Here is a 17,545-nt window from a genome sequence, read left to right as displayed (position 1 = left end):
TTGATGAATTATTTTCTTGCAATTTTTTTTAAAGATTTTATTTTAGGTAATGTCTACACCCAGTATGGAGCTCGAACTCATAACCCCCAAATCAAGAGCTACACACTTCACCAACTGAGCCAGCTAAGCACCCCTCCTTGAAATAAATTCTTAAAAGTAGTAATTATAATTAAATCAAAGGATATAAACATCTGTGTTGCTCTTGATGTGTATCAACATTGTCTTCTAGTAGCAGGGTATGAGCTTACTAGATTGTCCATAACGTTACCAGCATTGGGTGGATCATCCACGCCTGGTCTTATGGACTTGAGGGCTCTGTTTTATTAATTGCCCTTGTGGTATATCTTGCTCTTTTGTTCAGTTGATACCCATACTCACTATGTCCAAACTCATGCCCATCATTTACTCTCCAAACCAAACATTTGGCTTGACTTCCATCATTTCTGTTTTTGGTTCTGTCATTTTATCCAGATATCCAGACGCTAAACTTCTTTTACTACTTTTCTGTTTTTCAGGGTTTGGGAGTTTTTAATCATTGAAATATTTCTCAAATCTATCTTCTCTTCTATTTTCATGAATACTTTTTTAATTTAGGCCCTCATTATGTCTTACTGGTATTATTTCGGTAATTTTTGACAAGTCTTCCTGCCTCCTGCCTTCTAATGGTAGGTGTAATTCCTCTTATACACTGCCACCAGATAGCTTTTTAAAAAGTGTGACTTCCGCCATGCCACACAAGCCCTTAAATGTCAATGTCTGTTGAATCAAGTACAATGTCCTTGACCTGATATGTAAAGTCCTCAGTCTGTGCTTTTCAAACTGAGAGTTCCAACTCATTTAACAGGTCCAGAAATCAATTTAGTAGATTTATAGATAGATAGTAGAAAAATATAGTAGATAATAGAAAAAAAGTGTCAAGAGTATATAAACCATCTACATACTCGTATTTTATGAAATTTGTTCCAATGCATATATGTACACATACACAACATATACATACATACACTGACATGTATGTGCATTCTGGGTCATGATCTAAAACATTCCTTAATGTGGGTCACTGTCATATAAGTTGGAAAGCATTGTTCTGTGATATAGTTTCAACCTAATTAACTCCAACTATATTCTTTCCCAGATTTTCTCATAGCTAGAGCAGAGCATACCTGACACAGAATGCTCAAGCCTCCCTAGCTTTGCTCAAGGTTCATGTCACATGCTATCTTCTCTGTGAAGCTTTCTCTCACTGCCCCACCCTACACGCGAAACATAGAAAATCTAGATGTGATCTTTCCTTCTTTTTCTTACTACACAGCATTTTGTTTTTCTTATGGCACATTTCACAGAGCACATTTTTATTATAACAGATTACAAATCCCTTGTAGACATGGACTTTATCTTCTACATCCTTGTATCTTCATTATAGTATAATATTTTCTACTTAGAAGATATTTTTTAAAGTTATTTCTTGAAATACAGGATTTTATAAAAATGTACATTAAAACAGCATGATTTTGTCGGGGCACCTGGGTGGCTCAGTCAGTTGAGGGTCGGACTTCAGCTCAGCTCATGATCTCGTGGTCTGTGAGTTCGAGCCCCACGTCGGGCTCTGTGCTGACAGCTCAAAGCCTGGAGCCTGCTTCCGATTCTGTGTCTCCCTCTCTCTCTGCCCCTCCCCCGTTCATGCTCTGTCTCCCTCTGTCTCAAAAATAAATAAATGTTAAAAAAAAATTAAAAAAAAAATAAAAATAAATGCCCAACAACAGGATACAGGCTAAACACGTGGTAAATTCACAAAACTGAAAACTCCAAAATCACTAAAAATGATAAACTATAAAACATTCACAGGGTCTTTTTTTTTTTTTTTTAATTTTTTTTTTCAACTTTTATTTATTTTTGGGACAGAGAGAGACAGAGCATGAACGGGGGAGGGGCAGAGAGAGAGGGAGACACAGAATCGGAAACAGGCTCCAGGCTCTGAGCCATCAGCCCAGAGCCTGACGCGGGGCTCAAACCCACGGACCGCGAGATCGTGACCTGGCTGAAGTCGGATGCTTAACCGACTGCGCCACCCAGGCGCCCCATCACAGGGTCTTAATATTATGATACCATATGCAAAGAAGAAATTTGGAAGGATATACACTAAAAATGTAATAACTCTTAGGAGATTTATTCTTGTGAGATTATAGAAATTTCACTTTATCATTTAAAAATTTCTTTTTATTATGGTACCTGGGTGGCTCAGCTGGCTCAGGTCATGATCTCACAGTCTGTAAGTTCGAGCCCCGCATCAGGCTCTGTGCTGACAGTGTGAAGCCTGCTTGGGATTCTTTCTCCCTTTTTCTCTGCCCTTCTCCTGCTTTCTCTCTCTCTCTCAAAATAAATAAACATTTAAAAAAACTGAAATTTCCTTTTATCAAAATTGTTTTATACTGAGTATGGAATAATATGAATTACTATTCTAGTTTTGAAAAAATGAAAATCTAGATGAATATCTATCATCTTTGAGTAGGAAAGTACTTCTGAACATACCAAAGAGAAGAAACTGAAAGGAAAAGACTGATAGATTTAACTTGATGAAAAATTTCCACAAAAATACTATAACAAAATCAAAAGGTAAATGAGAAACTGGAAAAAACAGTCACAACCATATGACAGGCATATAACCAATAAACATGAGAAAGTACACAATTTTGCCAGTAAGCAAAGAAATGTTATCTCAAACTGGTACATTTAAAATATTTTTTTTTCTCAATGTGGGTAACTGAAAGCAATTTAGTGTTTTAAAATACTCAATTATTTAATGTATAAGAATTATTACTTAATAACTCAAAATGCTCACCATATTTATTTAGCTAAAAAGTGGTCCATAGAACGGTTTCCACATTATTGGAGGAAAAAAGTATATATCGTTAGAAAAGCAGGACCACAACAAATTATCAGTAGTTTTCTCCAGGTGAATAAAATTAAGGTCATTTTTTCCCACTGAATCTAGAAACTGGAGATAACATCTACCAACTTCTAGTTAACTGTGCAAATTAAATGAAATAATCATTTTAGGGGCGCCTGGGTAGCTCAGTCACTTAAGTGCCCGACTTGGGCTCAGGTCACGATCTCACAGTTCGGGGGTTCGAGCCCCGCGTGGGGCTCTGTGCTGACAGCTCAGAGCCTGGAGCCTGCTTCAGATTCTGTGTCTGCCTCTCTTTCTGCCCCTCCCCTACTCATGGTCTGTCTCTCTCTATCAGAAATAAATAAACATTTAAAAACATTCTTATATCTTAAGTCTCTTTCTGGAATTTCTTTTCTAGCACAATGGCTCTGTCTACCTAGGTACCCTGACCACACTACTTTAGTTATTTTTGCAGTATAGTGTACAATTATTCAGTAGACAAATTCCTCTTCATTGCATTAACGTTTTGTTTCTGTTCTGTATTCTCCTGGATGAAGTTTTGACTGGAATTTCAATTGAAATTTTATTGAACTACCTAAATAATATTTAGTCTTCTCATCTGCAAATATACTTTGTTCCATGTCCTCTTTGGTATTTTATAATTTTCTTTATAGATCCTAAACATTTCTGAATTTTAATTTTAGAGGTATACTTTTTAAATGTTTATTTTGAGAGAGAGCATGTGCGTACATCAGCAGGGCGAGGGGCAGAGAGAGAGGGAGAGAGAGAATCCCAAGCAGGTCCATGCTCAGTGCGAGCCCAATGTGGGGCCATGACCTGAGCTGAAATCAGGAGTTGGATGCTTAACCGACTGAGCCACCCAGGTGCCTCTAGGGGTATTTTTTATAGCTACTGAAGAGGAATTGGTTTTTCTAGTTATATTTTCTGCCTAGTAATTGCTGATATACAGAAAAGCTGTTAATTTTGGTGTTCTATTATTATTTGTTACTTATATTTTATAATCAAGTATAAAATATAAATTATAAAATAAGTATAAATTATAATACTTATAAAATACTTAATACTTATAAAATATAATAAAATAATACTTATAAATAATACTTATAAAAATACTTATAAAATATAATAAAATAATACTTATAAAATATAATAAAAATTATAATACTTATAAAATACTTAAATAAATTATAAGTACGTTTTGAATTCTTTTGAGTTTTAAAGATAGACTAATAGCAACTTGTCACAGAGCACTTTTTTTTTTAATGTTTTATTTATTTTTGAGAGAGACAGACAGAACATGAACAGTGAAGGGGACAGAGACAGAGAAGGAGACACAGAATCTGAAACAGTCTCCAGGCTCTGAGCTGTCAGCAGAGAGCTTTACATGGGGCTTTACATACTCAAGAACTGTGAGAGCATGACCTGAGCTGAAGTCAGATGCTCGAAACGACTGAGCCACCTAGGCGCCCCATCACAGAGCACTTTTAATATGTTTATCCCAGTATAGAAATATTTCAAAGTTTGATATTATTCTGTTATGCTTGTAGTTTGAGATTAATCATAAATATCTTATTTGCTTTTACTGTAATAATTACAATTACAATTGAGTAGAAGTGGAAATGTAGTCAACGGTTTAGGGTTGCTTTAGAAAATGAATTAAAATTGGGAAAAATCAGGCTTTTTCCTCTTAAACGTTCACAAATATTGTAAATATTGTAAACCAGAAATGGTAGAACTATCTTAGTTCTAAAATAGTGTTTTTCTCTCTTAGGAAGTAGTTCTGAAAGATGGAAGAATTGAAAGACTAAAGTTGGAACTTGAAAGGAAAGATGCTGAAATCCAGAAGCTGAAAAATGTGATCACTCAATGGGAGGTTTGTATTTATTTACTGTTGTAAACTAAAATAATTCTCTTACATGGTACTTTTCTGTTTTTCTTACATGTAAATATGTGTAATATTTGATTAATAGAAATAACATTTCTACTATTCAGGTTTTTAAACTCTCATTAATGATATAAAATCTGAATGACAGTGTAATTTTCTTCTCATGTTACAATATATATAACATTAAATTTTCCATTTTAACCATTTTTAAGTATACAATTTATTGGCATTAATTATCTTCACAGTGCTATGTGAATAACCACTATCTACTTCCAGAACTTTTTCATCATCCCAAGCAAATTCTGTACCCATTAAATAACTCCTGTTCTTCTTTTGTTGCAGCTACTGGTTACCTGTAATTCCAATGAATTTGCTTTATTCTGGGTACTTTGTATAAATGGAATTATATAATTTTTGTCTTTGTGTGTCTGGCTTATTTCACTTAGCATAATGTTTTCAAGTTTCATCCATGTTTTTTGCATGTATCAGAATTTCATTCCTTTTATGGCTGAATTGTCCATTGTATGTAAATGCTACATCTTGTTTATTCATCTGTTTGTGGACATTTGCATTGTTTCCACCATTTGACTATTGTGAACAATGCTGCCATGAACATTAGTGTACAAGTATTTGAGTCCCTGCTTTTAGTTTTTGGGTATATACCTAAAAGTAGAATTGTTGGATCACATGGTAATTATTTGTTTAACTTTTGGAGAAACTGCCATATTGTTTTCCATAGCACCTGCAACATTTTACATTCCCATCACCAAAATACATGAAGGTTCCAATTTCTCCACATCCTTGTCAACATTTGTTATTTATACAGTTTATTTTAACCACAAACCTGCATATTACTCTTTGATTTGCTTCCTTAGGCTTTTTTTTTTTAACTCTTATTCATCTCAAGTGTCATTGTTTTTTGACTAATATTTATTCACTCAACAGTTATCTGTTGAGTGCCTATAATGTGCCAGGTGCTTTTCTGGGCCCCACATATGCAATGGTGAAAAAAATGATAACTCAAGTTCGAGCTCTGATGGTTCTTACATTTCCCTTTCTCCTCTACTTATGCCTTTAGGAATCATCCCTGCTAAAACCTTTTTGGACTGCATCCACCCATCTCCCTTAGCTTTCTCCTTGTGGTTTATATTTTCCTTTTCCTTTTCTCCTCTGTGCCAGGCACAGAGAAGAAATACAAATATGAGCTACCAAGAAGCTCATAGTCTAATGAGGAAGATACACATGTAAATAGTTGTAGTACATTGTAGAATTTATAGAGATTTGACAGAGTGCTCCCAAATCACAGAAATAATACTGAATTAGTTGCTGCTATTGAAAATTGCTAAGCTTTTCACAGAAGAGATGGTGTTTCCAGATAGAGACAGTACCTACAAAGGCATGGAAATGGTAAGAAATATATTGTTGCTGAAATTTAGAGAAATGGAAAGTTGCAAAAGGTTATATTGGAGATGTTATTTGGGGTCAGTATTTGAAGGCAATTGGATTTTATTTTATTTATTTATTTTATTACAGGAAGGTAAAACCACAGAGCAATATCAGCCATGAACAAACATGTGGAAATTCTTAACAAGATCTTAGCAACTTGAGTCCAACAGATTTTTTTTTTATTCATCAAATGAATTTATAACTGAAAATTAAAATTTAAAGTTACTGTTGAAAGCAGTAAAATTTTAGTCGACCATGGCTAAACAAAAAATATATATAAGCCAAGAAATTTAAGTACCTTTTTTTTCTTTGATGTAATTCTTTTAATGGAACATTTCCCTTCTGGTGACAGCTTTTAACATTTAGTTTATATTTATTCACATCAATCTGGGCCCTAGGTAAAAAGAAATTGTCAGGTACTATATACATCTATATCTTATAAATATATTTAGGCCAAGTTTTTAGATAAGAATTGAAGTATATATTCATGTAGCACCAATCTAGTGGTTCTAATTGCAGTTTTTTTTTCCTGCTCATAATTTATGAAGCTTTGTTTTTTAAATTTTATTTATTTAATTTTATATTTTTCATCATGGTGGGTGTACTCTTTAATCCCCATCACCTGTTTCCCCCATCCCCCACCCATCTCCCCTCTGGTAATCATCAATTTGTTCTCTGTAGTTAAGAGTTTGTTTCTTGGTTTGTCTCTCTTTTTTCCCCTTTGCTCATTTGTTTGTTTGTTTGTTTTAATTTCACTTATGAGTGAGATTATATGGTGTTTGATTGACTTATTTCACTTAGCATTAAACTTTCTAGCTCCATCCCTGTTGTTGCAAATGGCAAGATTTCATTCTTTTTTATAGCTGAATAATATTCCATTATAGATAGATAGATAGATAGATAGATAGATAGATAGATAGATGCACACACACACTCACCACATCTTCTTTATCCATTCATCTATCGATGGACACTTAGGCTGCTTCCACAGTTTGGTTATTGTAAATAATGCAGCAGTAAACATAGGGGTGCATGTATCCCTTTGAAGTAGTGTTTTTGTATTTTTTGGGTAAATCCCCACAAGTGCAATTCCTGGATTATAGGGTAGTTCTGTTTTTAATTTTTTGAGGAACCTCCATCTGTTTTCCAAGCTGCACCAGCTTGCATTCCCAACAACAGTGCAAGAGGGTTCTTTTTTCTCCACATCCTTACCAACACTTGTTTCTTGTTGTTGTTAAGTTAGCCATTCTGACAGGTGTGAGGTGATCTGTCATTGTGGTTTTGCACTTTCCTGATGACTAGTGATGTTGAGCATCTTTTCACGTGTCTGTTAGCCATCTGTATGTCTTCTTTGGAGAAGTGTCTTCTGCCCATTTTTTAATTGGATTATTTGTTTTCGGGGATCTTGAGTTGTATCATTTCTTTATATGGACAGTAACCCTTTATCAGATATGTCATTTGCAGATGTATTCTATTCTAATGGCTGCCTGAAGGCATTTGGATTTTAGTAAAGGTCTTTAGAAAGGGAAGTGGCATGAGAATTGTTTTGTGGGAGAATAATGCACATGGCTGAAGCCTTGAGTGAAGGTAGTCTGGTAAAACAATGAACAGGTATTGAGTGTGAGAGGAAGAGCACATTTTCAGCTGGTTTGGGCAGTGGGAACTAATACCCCATTTTGTATATGCTTAGTTTGAAATAGCTGTAGATGTAGGCATAGATGTTCAGGATGTAGCTGAACACAGTTGACTCACAACGTATGTATCATTTAACTTAAGTGCTCTCTTTTTCATGAAATTAAAAATACTAATAAGGCACTATATGTTTCATTTGTGCTCTTACAAATTGCATGGCACATGTGTTATACATTTTGTTTTTATCAATACATTTGCTATTCAGGGTTATATGTACAAAACTATATATGCTATTTTTATGGGCAATATAAAGATTTTTCACAGGTAATTTTGCTCATTTGAGATTTTTGCTTTATGAGCTGACTTTAGACTCTAAAGCTGGAATAAGAGGTGTTTCTGTGTACACTGATCTATACCTTGGACAAAAGGCTTGAGCTGAGGTAGCCTTTAGCAAGATATTAACATTGATTAAAGCCTTGAGAGAATTTCTTACAGTTTCATATTCTTAGGGGATATATTTCTATATTCATAGTGAATATACTTATAGTTGACTTTGTATGGTTTTCCCCTTCATATTTCCATGTGTCCATCTGACTTACTGCCCTCATTCATTTCTAAGATTCTCAGAAGTTCTATTCCTTTTATATTTACTGTGGTATTTACTTCTGTTCGATGTATTGACTGCAGTTATTACTGAGTATCATTACTGGTTTGTTATCAGCAATTTACTGAATAGAGTATTTAGTAAAAGCCATTTTTATCTTTATTGAACTTGATTTAAAATACATTAAATATGTTTTATAAGAAAGATTTTTGAATTGGTAACTTCTGTACTTACCTATGTACATGTTAAGAGAAGAAGTGACAAGTTTCTTATACTTGATCTGCTTTCTTTCGCTGATCTCTTGTTATGTCTAGTGTTATGTCTAATGTACTAATATGTTAAATATTTATAAATAATTAAGTCCATTTAAGATATGTTGAATAAGTGTAGTGGAGTGGGCAAATTCCCTGGAATAAAGATGTTAATGTGGGAACACAGTTCCTCTTGTTCATAAGTATATAATTGTGCCATTATGTAGTATAAGAAGCTAAGTCATTTAGAAAAATAGAAAAAGAATTGGAAGGTATTTCAGTAAATTATTAATTCATACCATCCAAATTTACTTTAACAATATATAGTTAGTGAAATAGTAAGTGAGAAGACATAGTACTGCACTGTACAATTGAGTAACCACTATGTGAGTGTACCTAGGCACTTTTTCAGTAGTAGTTTAGTAGCCACATTTTGGACAGTGGCAGGTATAGAACAGATACAGAAAGTTCTAGTATAGTACTGGACAGTCTTGGTCTAGAGCTGTGAATCATTTTTCTTTGTTTTTACCTAATTATTTTGAATTGTGTAAGGATTTTATTTAAGGAAAAAAAGAGAAAGACTCCAGGAAAATTTAGTCCCAAATTTTGTCCAGTTTTACCTCTCTCTTCTTGATTTTTCAATATCTTATAACATTAATTTCTGTTATTGTACCAGGGATTTAATTTAGGAGTAGACAGTTATGAATACATTTTCCTCTTTCAAAAGTAATTCCTGTCTTTCAGCAAGCCTAGAATTCATAACTTCATAATTCATAGTAAATCATTAATTACATTATTTACTTTTAAAAAATTAAATCTTTTTTCTTTAACTATTAGGCAAAGTATAAAGAAGTAAAGGCAAGAAATGCACAGTTATTGAAAATGCTTCAGGAAGGTGAAAGTAAGTGATTTGTGTGTTTTTAGAATTAAAAGTTAACCTTAAAAAATATTTGAAGATAATTTTTCAAGATATATGATTTATTAACTCAACAAAATTAAAAATTTTCTCAGAGTGATACAAATTGAATTGTTTCTGATAATTTTATTATTACAAGTCACTCTTACAGCACCTTAGTATTATACAGGTTTATGACTATTTGGGTAAGAGAAAGCTTGAAATTTCCGTTCTTCTAAAGTACTGGACTACATTCAGCAGGAAAATAAGAATAGACCTTGCTTAAGATTCTCTTTTTAATTATTAGAGGAGAATGCTTATTATTTTGGGTTTTCTTTCTCCCCTTCTCCCCAACTCCTTATACTTTTGTTGCCACTCTAAACTTTGGCAGTAGTTCACCAGCAGGAAGCCAAGGAAATCACTCAAAAATGATTAGAAATAATCAGATTAGTAAAGTAGATGCTATGTGAAGCCCCTCCCCACATCAGTTGCACTCCTGATTACGTATACCTAATGATACTTACCTTGAAAGTTCTATGAAGATTTTCCACTCATAACAGAAAAGGAAGTGTGTGTTAAGTTTTTAAATTTTTTTTTAAGCTTTATTTATTTTTGAGAGAGGGGGGAGAGAGAGAGAGCATGCACACATGAGTGGGGGAGGAGCAGAGAGAGGGAGACACAGAATCTGAAGCAGGCTCCAGGCTCTGAGCTGTCAGCACAGAGCCTGACGTGGGGCTCGGACTCATGAACCATGAGATCATGAACTGAGCCACCCAGGCGCCCCTGTGTGTTAAGTTTTTAATATGAAGCTTATGCAAAAGAAATTATAAATAATAAAAGACATATAGAAAGATATGAATAAGAGAAAATCTTCTGAACAGACAAAATTAAGGCCTATAAACAGTTTTCCCTGTTAATGTCAGTGATAAACCAAATGGATCTCTTATGAGTACTGTACAGTGTTCAAGAAATGGTGAAACTCACCTTGAAGAATAAGCAAGATAACAGAAATTGAAGATCCTGGGAGTATAATTGTCTAGTCAAAATTTAAACTATGTTAAAAAACAGTTATCAAAACAGTATGAGTAAAAACCAGAAATTATGTTCAATTGAACAGAATATATAGTGTTGAAATAGATTCAAGCTTACTGTTTTATAACTTTACTGTTTTTTGTAATATAATTTATACAGCTTAACTATGATGAAATGGAAGTTAAAGAATAATGGGGAAAGGTATTATTTGCACAATTAGATACCAACATTCTGAAATCACTTTAGATCTGTGCATGTTACTGAGTTCTGTGCAGATCATTTAATAAAATTATGAAAATAAAGTAATTGTTTATAAGCTGTATTTCTTTTTTTTATTAAAAATTTTTGTTAATGTTTATTCATTTGTGAGAGAGAGAGAGAGCATGAGCAGGGAAGGGACAGAGAGAGAGGGAGACACAGAATCCAAAGCAGGCTCCAGGCTCTGAGTTGTCAGGACAGAGCCTGACGCAGGGCTCAAACCTACAAACCATGAGATTGTGACCTGAGCTGAAGTCCGACACTCAACCAACTGAGCCATCCAGGCACCCCTCTGAGCTGTATTTCTAATTAAAGAAATTAAGGGTATCATTGGACATTGGATGCATGATTTTTAAATATGTAAAAAAGAAAGTAATATTTCTATTTAGAGAAACATTTATGAAAAGTAAGAAAGTTAAATGATAAAAGCTTTCTCTCATTTAAAATGGCTACCAGTAAATGACTTCAGTGTCCATGCTATACTATAAAAAAATCCAAATGAGGTCACCTGGCTGGCTCCGTCAGGAGAGCATGCAACTCTTGAACCCAAGGTCATGAGTTTGAACCCCACATTGGATGTAGAGATTATTATGTTTTTAATTTTTAAAAATTTATTTATTTCGAGAGAGGCAGAGAGCAGGGAGGGGCAGAGAGAGAGATCCCAAGCAGGCTCCACACTGTCAGCTCAGAGCCCATGTGGGGCTTGAACTCACAAACCACATGATCATGACCTGAGCCCAAACCAAGAGTCAGAGGCTTAACTGAGTGAGCCACCCAGGTGCCTGAGATTACTTTTTAAAAAATCCAAATAGAAGAATTTTATATAGCACCATTACATGAAAAATAGAGTACATTAGAGCATACATACTCTAGCATTTATAATGTAAATGTAGGAGCGCCTGGGTAGCTCAGTCGGTTGAGCTTCTGATTTCTACTCATATCGTGATCTCAGGGTTCATGAGTTCAAGCCCTGCCTCGGGCTCTGTGCTGACAGCTCAGAGCCTGGAGCCTGCTTCAGATTCTGTGTCTCCCTCTCTCTCTACCCCTCCCCCACTCATGCTCCGTCTCTCTCTGTCTCAGAAATAAACAAACATTAAAAAAAAATTTATAATGTGAATGTAAATACAGTCAGTTCTATTATAATGCAACATATGTTCCTAACAATCACCAATTTCTGCCTAAGTACACAATTAAAACCACAAGGATTATGGGGGAATGGGATTAGGAGTGCACAACAGTCAAAAAACTTCATCAGAGACGTGTTACAAAAAAAAAATAGGAATCTAATTAAAACAGTAACACAGTTTTATACATGTTAAAATGGTTAAACACAAATACTATAATAAGTATGGCACTTTACCTGAAAGACCTGAAATTTGCTTGAGAAAATAGGTTTCAGAAGGTCTGCAGGTTGTGTTTACTGTGAAGCAGTGGAAGGATGGAAAGTTGGTATAGTTCTGAACACTCAGGGAATGGAGATAGCTGAGAGATATTTGAGGTGTGTGCATGGGTGCAGTTTTCTGTGTTCGTGAAATAATGCTCAAGCAAATGTAAAGTTCGCGTTATGTTCAAGTTGTTCCCCAATACAGTAATCTCAGTGAAACAAATTTGTGTTTTCAAAACAAGCATATTATTATAAAACTGACTATAATTGAAATATTACATAATTATTAAAAATTATTAGTTCTCAGTGAGTGTGTGTAATTCTGGGGATTGGGGAGTAGAAAACATAATACATAAAAATTCCCAGATTGAAGGGCACCTGGGCTGGCTCAGAAGAGCGTGCAACTCTTAATCTCAAGGTCATGGGTTTGAGCCCCACGTTGGGTGTAGAGATTGCTTAAATTAAAAAAAAATTACCAAGTTGAATCTTGAGAGCCTATGATTTGTTTCTTGATGCAGTGTCTCACCTTCATTAAACTATAAAAAATACATTTTAATTACAGTGTTATATTATATTGGTAGAGCTGTGGTGATATCAGTACTCATGTAGTTGATCTTTTCCTCCTTCACTAAATTTATTACAGTCTTACCTGTTCGGTTTCTCCTAGCTTGTTTTCAGAGTTCAGGAGTTAGTTTTTCATGCATTGGCCATTACCATGGGTTAAGGAGTTGTTAGCCATGTGGGGATTTTTAAGGCTTAGGAAACCTTGGCACCAAAATGTAGAGCTCGTGCTTCCCCAAAGAGGGAAAACCTCTCAACAAAGGAATAGTTCTAAAAGTCCACAGGCTTATATAATCAGTTATGATCATATGAGCTACATTTATTTGTGCTGTATTGATATGAACAGTCAGATAAAAATCATTTTTGTGGGCCTTACAGTACTGCTTGCCCTGACAATTTGACAAAACAAAACAAACAAAAACATTCTACGTTGTTTTTAAAATCTTGCTGTAAGACTAGTCAAAGTATTTGTTTTTATCCCTTTGAGAAATTGTTTATGCCCTTGTTCTCTGTAGTATAGTTGGAAAAAATTAATCTTTCAAGATACCTTTACAATTAATATTTTAACACCACAGAAAATGTAAAATTTCCAAGAAAAATGGCTATAGTAATAATAATTAGAATTTACCAGTGAAAAATAAGAGCTATATAGAACTAAGGAATACATTGATTCAGTACAAGGACAAATCTTTGCCCAATTGCACTGCTGTCTTGGTTCACTAAAGTATTATTCAAGTGTTTGAGTGACTGAAAACATTACACTGCTGTTTTTCCTTTCTTGTCAGTGAAAGATAAAGCAGAAATACTGCTGCAAGTTGATGAATCACAAAGTATCAAGAATGAGCTAACTATACAGGTAAGAAAAACTATGGAATATACAGGACTGGTTTCCTTAAGCTATTACACTTTAGTCCTAAATTATGAAACTTGATTAAACAAAAATACAGCCCATCAACACTGCAGTAAAGTGATATAAATTACACTTAGGGGCGCCTGGGTGGCTCAGTCAGTTAAGTGTCCGACTTCAGCGCGGGTCATGATCTCGCGGTTCGTGAGTTCAAGCCCCGCGTCGGGCTCTGTGCTGACAGCTCAGAGCCTGGAGCCTGTTTCAGATTCTGTGTCTCCCTCTCTCTCTATGACCCTCCCCCGTTCATACTCTGTCTCTCTCTGTCTCAAAAATAAATAAACGTTAAAAAAAAAAAATTAAAAAAAATAAAAAAAAAATAAATTACACTTTTTTATTATTATGTAATAGCAGATGGATGAAGAGTCTGTTTTCCATGCTGAGAAAGTTAGGTGTGTCCTGAAGAGTAAGGGAGGATAAGGTTGTATTTCATTTGATGCCAACTCTAAATATAGAGATAAAAAGGGCAGGTAGAACTTACCCAGTCATGAACCGTGACTTTCTTCCTTTCCCATCCTTACTTTGTCATTTTCTCTTGGAATATTGAGCTTCTCCTGTCTACTTTTACTAGACAACTGAGTAAAATGCCTAATTGAAATTGTGTGTGTGCTCAGTGGTGGGAAGGTGGTTCTCCTGTGATCCCTAGTCATCTAGTAGTCAAATTCATCCCCGGGAGTAAGTGTTAAGAATTAAGAGTATTTGCCTGAAGACACGAAGTCTTTTTTAAATTGAATGTTTGGTTTTAGGTGACTTCACTTCATGCTGCATTAGAACAAGAAAGATCGAAAGTGAAAGTATTACAAGCAGAACTAGCCAAATACCAGGTATGCGTTTCTAATTTCGAAAGTGTTCTCATCACAAATAATACACTTGGGATAGATACTGTGTGAGAATAAAGTACTATTTTATTCAGTGTAAAATCTATTCGCCAAACATATTAATAGTGTTATTATTGGACATATCATTTACACTTTAGAAAGTGTTAGGGTCATTCTAGATATTGGTATTTACAGTACTAACTAAATTCAGAAAAATCCTTGGTATGTGATGTGGCATATGTGCCAGTGAATCATATCGAGGGAAGGTACATAATGACATTTGTCCTATTATATAAATTTGATCACATGGGTACAGCAGTTTCTCCTAGATATCTTTATTGTAAAGATATCTTTTCCCTTTATAGTTAATAAATATGTGAAGTGATACTCGGAGATTGTGTGAATATCCTTTTCTTTTTACTAAATGGTTTTAGCATCCATTGATGGTGATTTTTCTAATTCTGTTATTTCTTCTGCATTTACACCTGGCATTCAGCATTTTTTTCTGGACAAAGCAGTAAAAAAATCAGTTATTTGTTTCAGTATATGTGTATATGTATGTGTGTGTGTATACACACATACATAAAGCATTTTATGTATGTGTGTCTAAGTCATGATATAAAATGTGTTAATTAATGTGGGGAGTCATAGTCAAAAAGGTTTGAAAGCCACCACTGTTGGCCTGGAGAACATAGAAGTTGTAACAGCCCCAGGTTTGACATCTCATCATTCCCGGAAGAATTCCCTTTGCCTGGGAGACTTTGAAAAAGTCATATCATTGATCCATTGATCATTTTGTGTGTGGGTTTTTTTTTTTAATCTTGTGGAAAAGCAAGGTAAGAGTTTTAAGCTATGTGACATTGGTACCTATTCATAGTGGGTATCTACTTTGAGGAAAGCTTTTAGTAAGTGTATTTGTATTTTCCTGCTACAGGAAATAAATTTTATTTTTAATACATGGCATTACACGTCTCAAGTCCCACATAACCTCTTCATACGTTTTTTTTTTCTCTGGACAAATCTGTGCATAACTTTTATTTGGTCAGGAATGAATCATGACATTCTCATACTTGATTTTTTTATTTAAAAGATTGATGAAGAAATGTTTTTGACCACTAGGAGGGAAGTTATAGGCAGAACAAGGATGAAAGCAACAGAGAATAGCTGCCAACACTAGTAAATGGGTCTGGATTCCATGGGCCTCTGACCACTTTAACCACAGCCAAGTACTGGTTCCTAAACCTGGCTGACCATCAGAATCACTTGGGAACTTTTTGAATTACAGATTGTTGAGCGCATTTCTAGTAATCATAAATAAACGGATCTGGGACAAAGTCTAGACTTCAGAGTTTTTAAAATATCACCACTTAGGTGATTCTGTTGATCAACTAAATTTAGGCATCATTGCCATAATTTATAAAAATGGAGAAGAAAACTGTAAAATTATTGTAAGGAACCATTATTTTGTGGTTAAAATGAGGGGTAGAATAGTTCAGGATGATTTTAATTTTCCTCTTTGCACCTTTGTACTTTCTGTATTTTTACAATGAGTATTTGCTTTTTAAATCAGAGTCAGGCAGAAAATGATACGTTAAAAATAATGAATGTAAAATACTTCTTATATTTTAAGCTCCTACCTCTTTGCTTGGCTCAAATCAAACACCATAGACGGAGTTTCATTTGGAGCAAATTAAATACAGATTCATGTATATCACTGAGCAATATGAAAAGTATAGTCTTCTTTTCAACCTGATGATGAACAAAATCAGGTTTCTGATGCTAATATGAACAAGACTGACTTGAATTAAAAATTGAATTATCCGAGAAGGTAATAACTGAATTACCAGATTTGCAGATCATATGGAGCAAATTATTTATTTTAGAAGTGATCAAAAATTGCACTTTTAAAAAAACCTGGGACAGTCCAAATGAGGTCTAAAAAATATTGGTAGTCTTACTAAGTCTAAACTAGTTCAAGTAGAAGTAACTACTTCATACAACCCGCTTTAACCATTTGCAAAAAAATAACCTTATAAAAATAATTTAGTGGTCTGCACATTCAGATTTGCAACAAACTAAAAAAAAAAAAAATGTTTCCTTCTCATACTCAAAATGCCTTTGGTCTCATTTATTCTTAAAATGAAAATGCCCCCAAAATGGTACTTCCTAAATAATTTGCCCTATTTTTCTTTACAGGGTGGCAGAAAAGGGAAAAGAAACTCTGAATCCGACCAGTGTAGGTGATTGCATTAGCCTTTGAGGTCAACACAAAAATTAACACTTTCAGGGTTTTGCAAAAATGTATATATTTAATGCTGTGCAACTGCTAAACTATGCAGTTTTTGTTGAAGAAACTTAAAGTGATTAGCTCACTAACAGTCTATAATTTTATGTCCTTTTGGCTTAAAGTGAAAAGAAGAAAAATAGAATTCCAGCAGAATTCACTGATTATTGTTTACTATCCATACTTCTTATCACTTTAGTTTTTCATCAGTCAATAAAATTTACTCTTCCACTAATATGTTTGAGTTTTTAAATTTCAGAAACGGTGTGAAAGTAGTATTAATTGGATTGTTGAAGTTCAATGACCATTTACTCAGCACTTTGTGCATGCTAAACTCTACAGGACATACAAAATGAGTGAAAAGTGGTGGATACCCTCCAGTGGGCATCAAAGCTGGGGACGACAGAAAAATACGTATGCATTAGAGTGACTAGAACGTTGATAGCACATTGTTTGGAAATTGAGAACACTTGCATGAGCTAGTTTCTGCAGGGTGGATCTCTATTCTGTAAATTTGCCGGGAGGCATGCCAGGCAGAGGGAGCAAAATCTGTGCTGAAATATTTGTTTAAAGAACAGTATGTCTTGAGGACAAAAATATGACACACTGAGAATAGAGTGTTGAAGTTGGAGGAGTGAATGAGAGATCTTTCACTGGTATCATCAATCACTAGAGTGATAAGT

General features: G+C 34.4%; 1 protein-coding gene across 3 annotated transcripts in view; it reads left to right on the top strand.

The window, feature by feature from the left end:
• The window catches only part of GKAP1 (G kinase anchoring protein 1), an 83,802-nt gene extending 66,705 nt beyond the window's left edge, over positions 1 to 17,097 (top strand). For 2 of the 3 annotated variants that reach the window (XM_086685107.1, XM_086685105.1), the window contains 5 exons: positions 4,680 to 4,781; positions 9,564 to 9,627; positions 13,642 to 13,712; positions 14,507 to 14,584; positions 16,775 to 17,097. In XM_086685107.1, coding sequence (XP_086541233.1) covers positions 4,680 to 4,781; positions 9,564 to 9,627; positions 13,642 to 13,712; positions 14,507 to 14,584; positions 16,775 to 16,822 — 363 coding nt within the window. In that variant the 3' untranslated portion in view covers positions 16,823 to 17,097. The remainder of the gene's footprint in view (positions 1 to 4,679; positions 4,782 to 9,563; positions 9,628 to 13,641; positions 13,713 to 14,506; positions 14,585 to 16,774) is intronic. The other variant, XM_086685106.1, reaches the window with a different exon arrangement.
• Positions 17,098 to 17,545: the final 448 nt, after the last annotated feature.

This window comes from Puma concolor, chromosome D4 (genome assembly GCF_028749965.1).
Source record: "Puma concolor isolate L17-30 chromosome D4, mPumCon1.1.hap2, whole genome shotgun sequence".
Lineage (NCBI taxonomy): Eukaryota > Metazoa > Chordata > Mammalia > Carnivora > Felidae > Puma > Puma concolor.
Note: the sequence above shows the minus strand (reverse complement) of the source record. Positions and strands in the feature narration are given on the sequence as shown.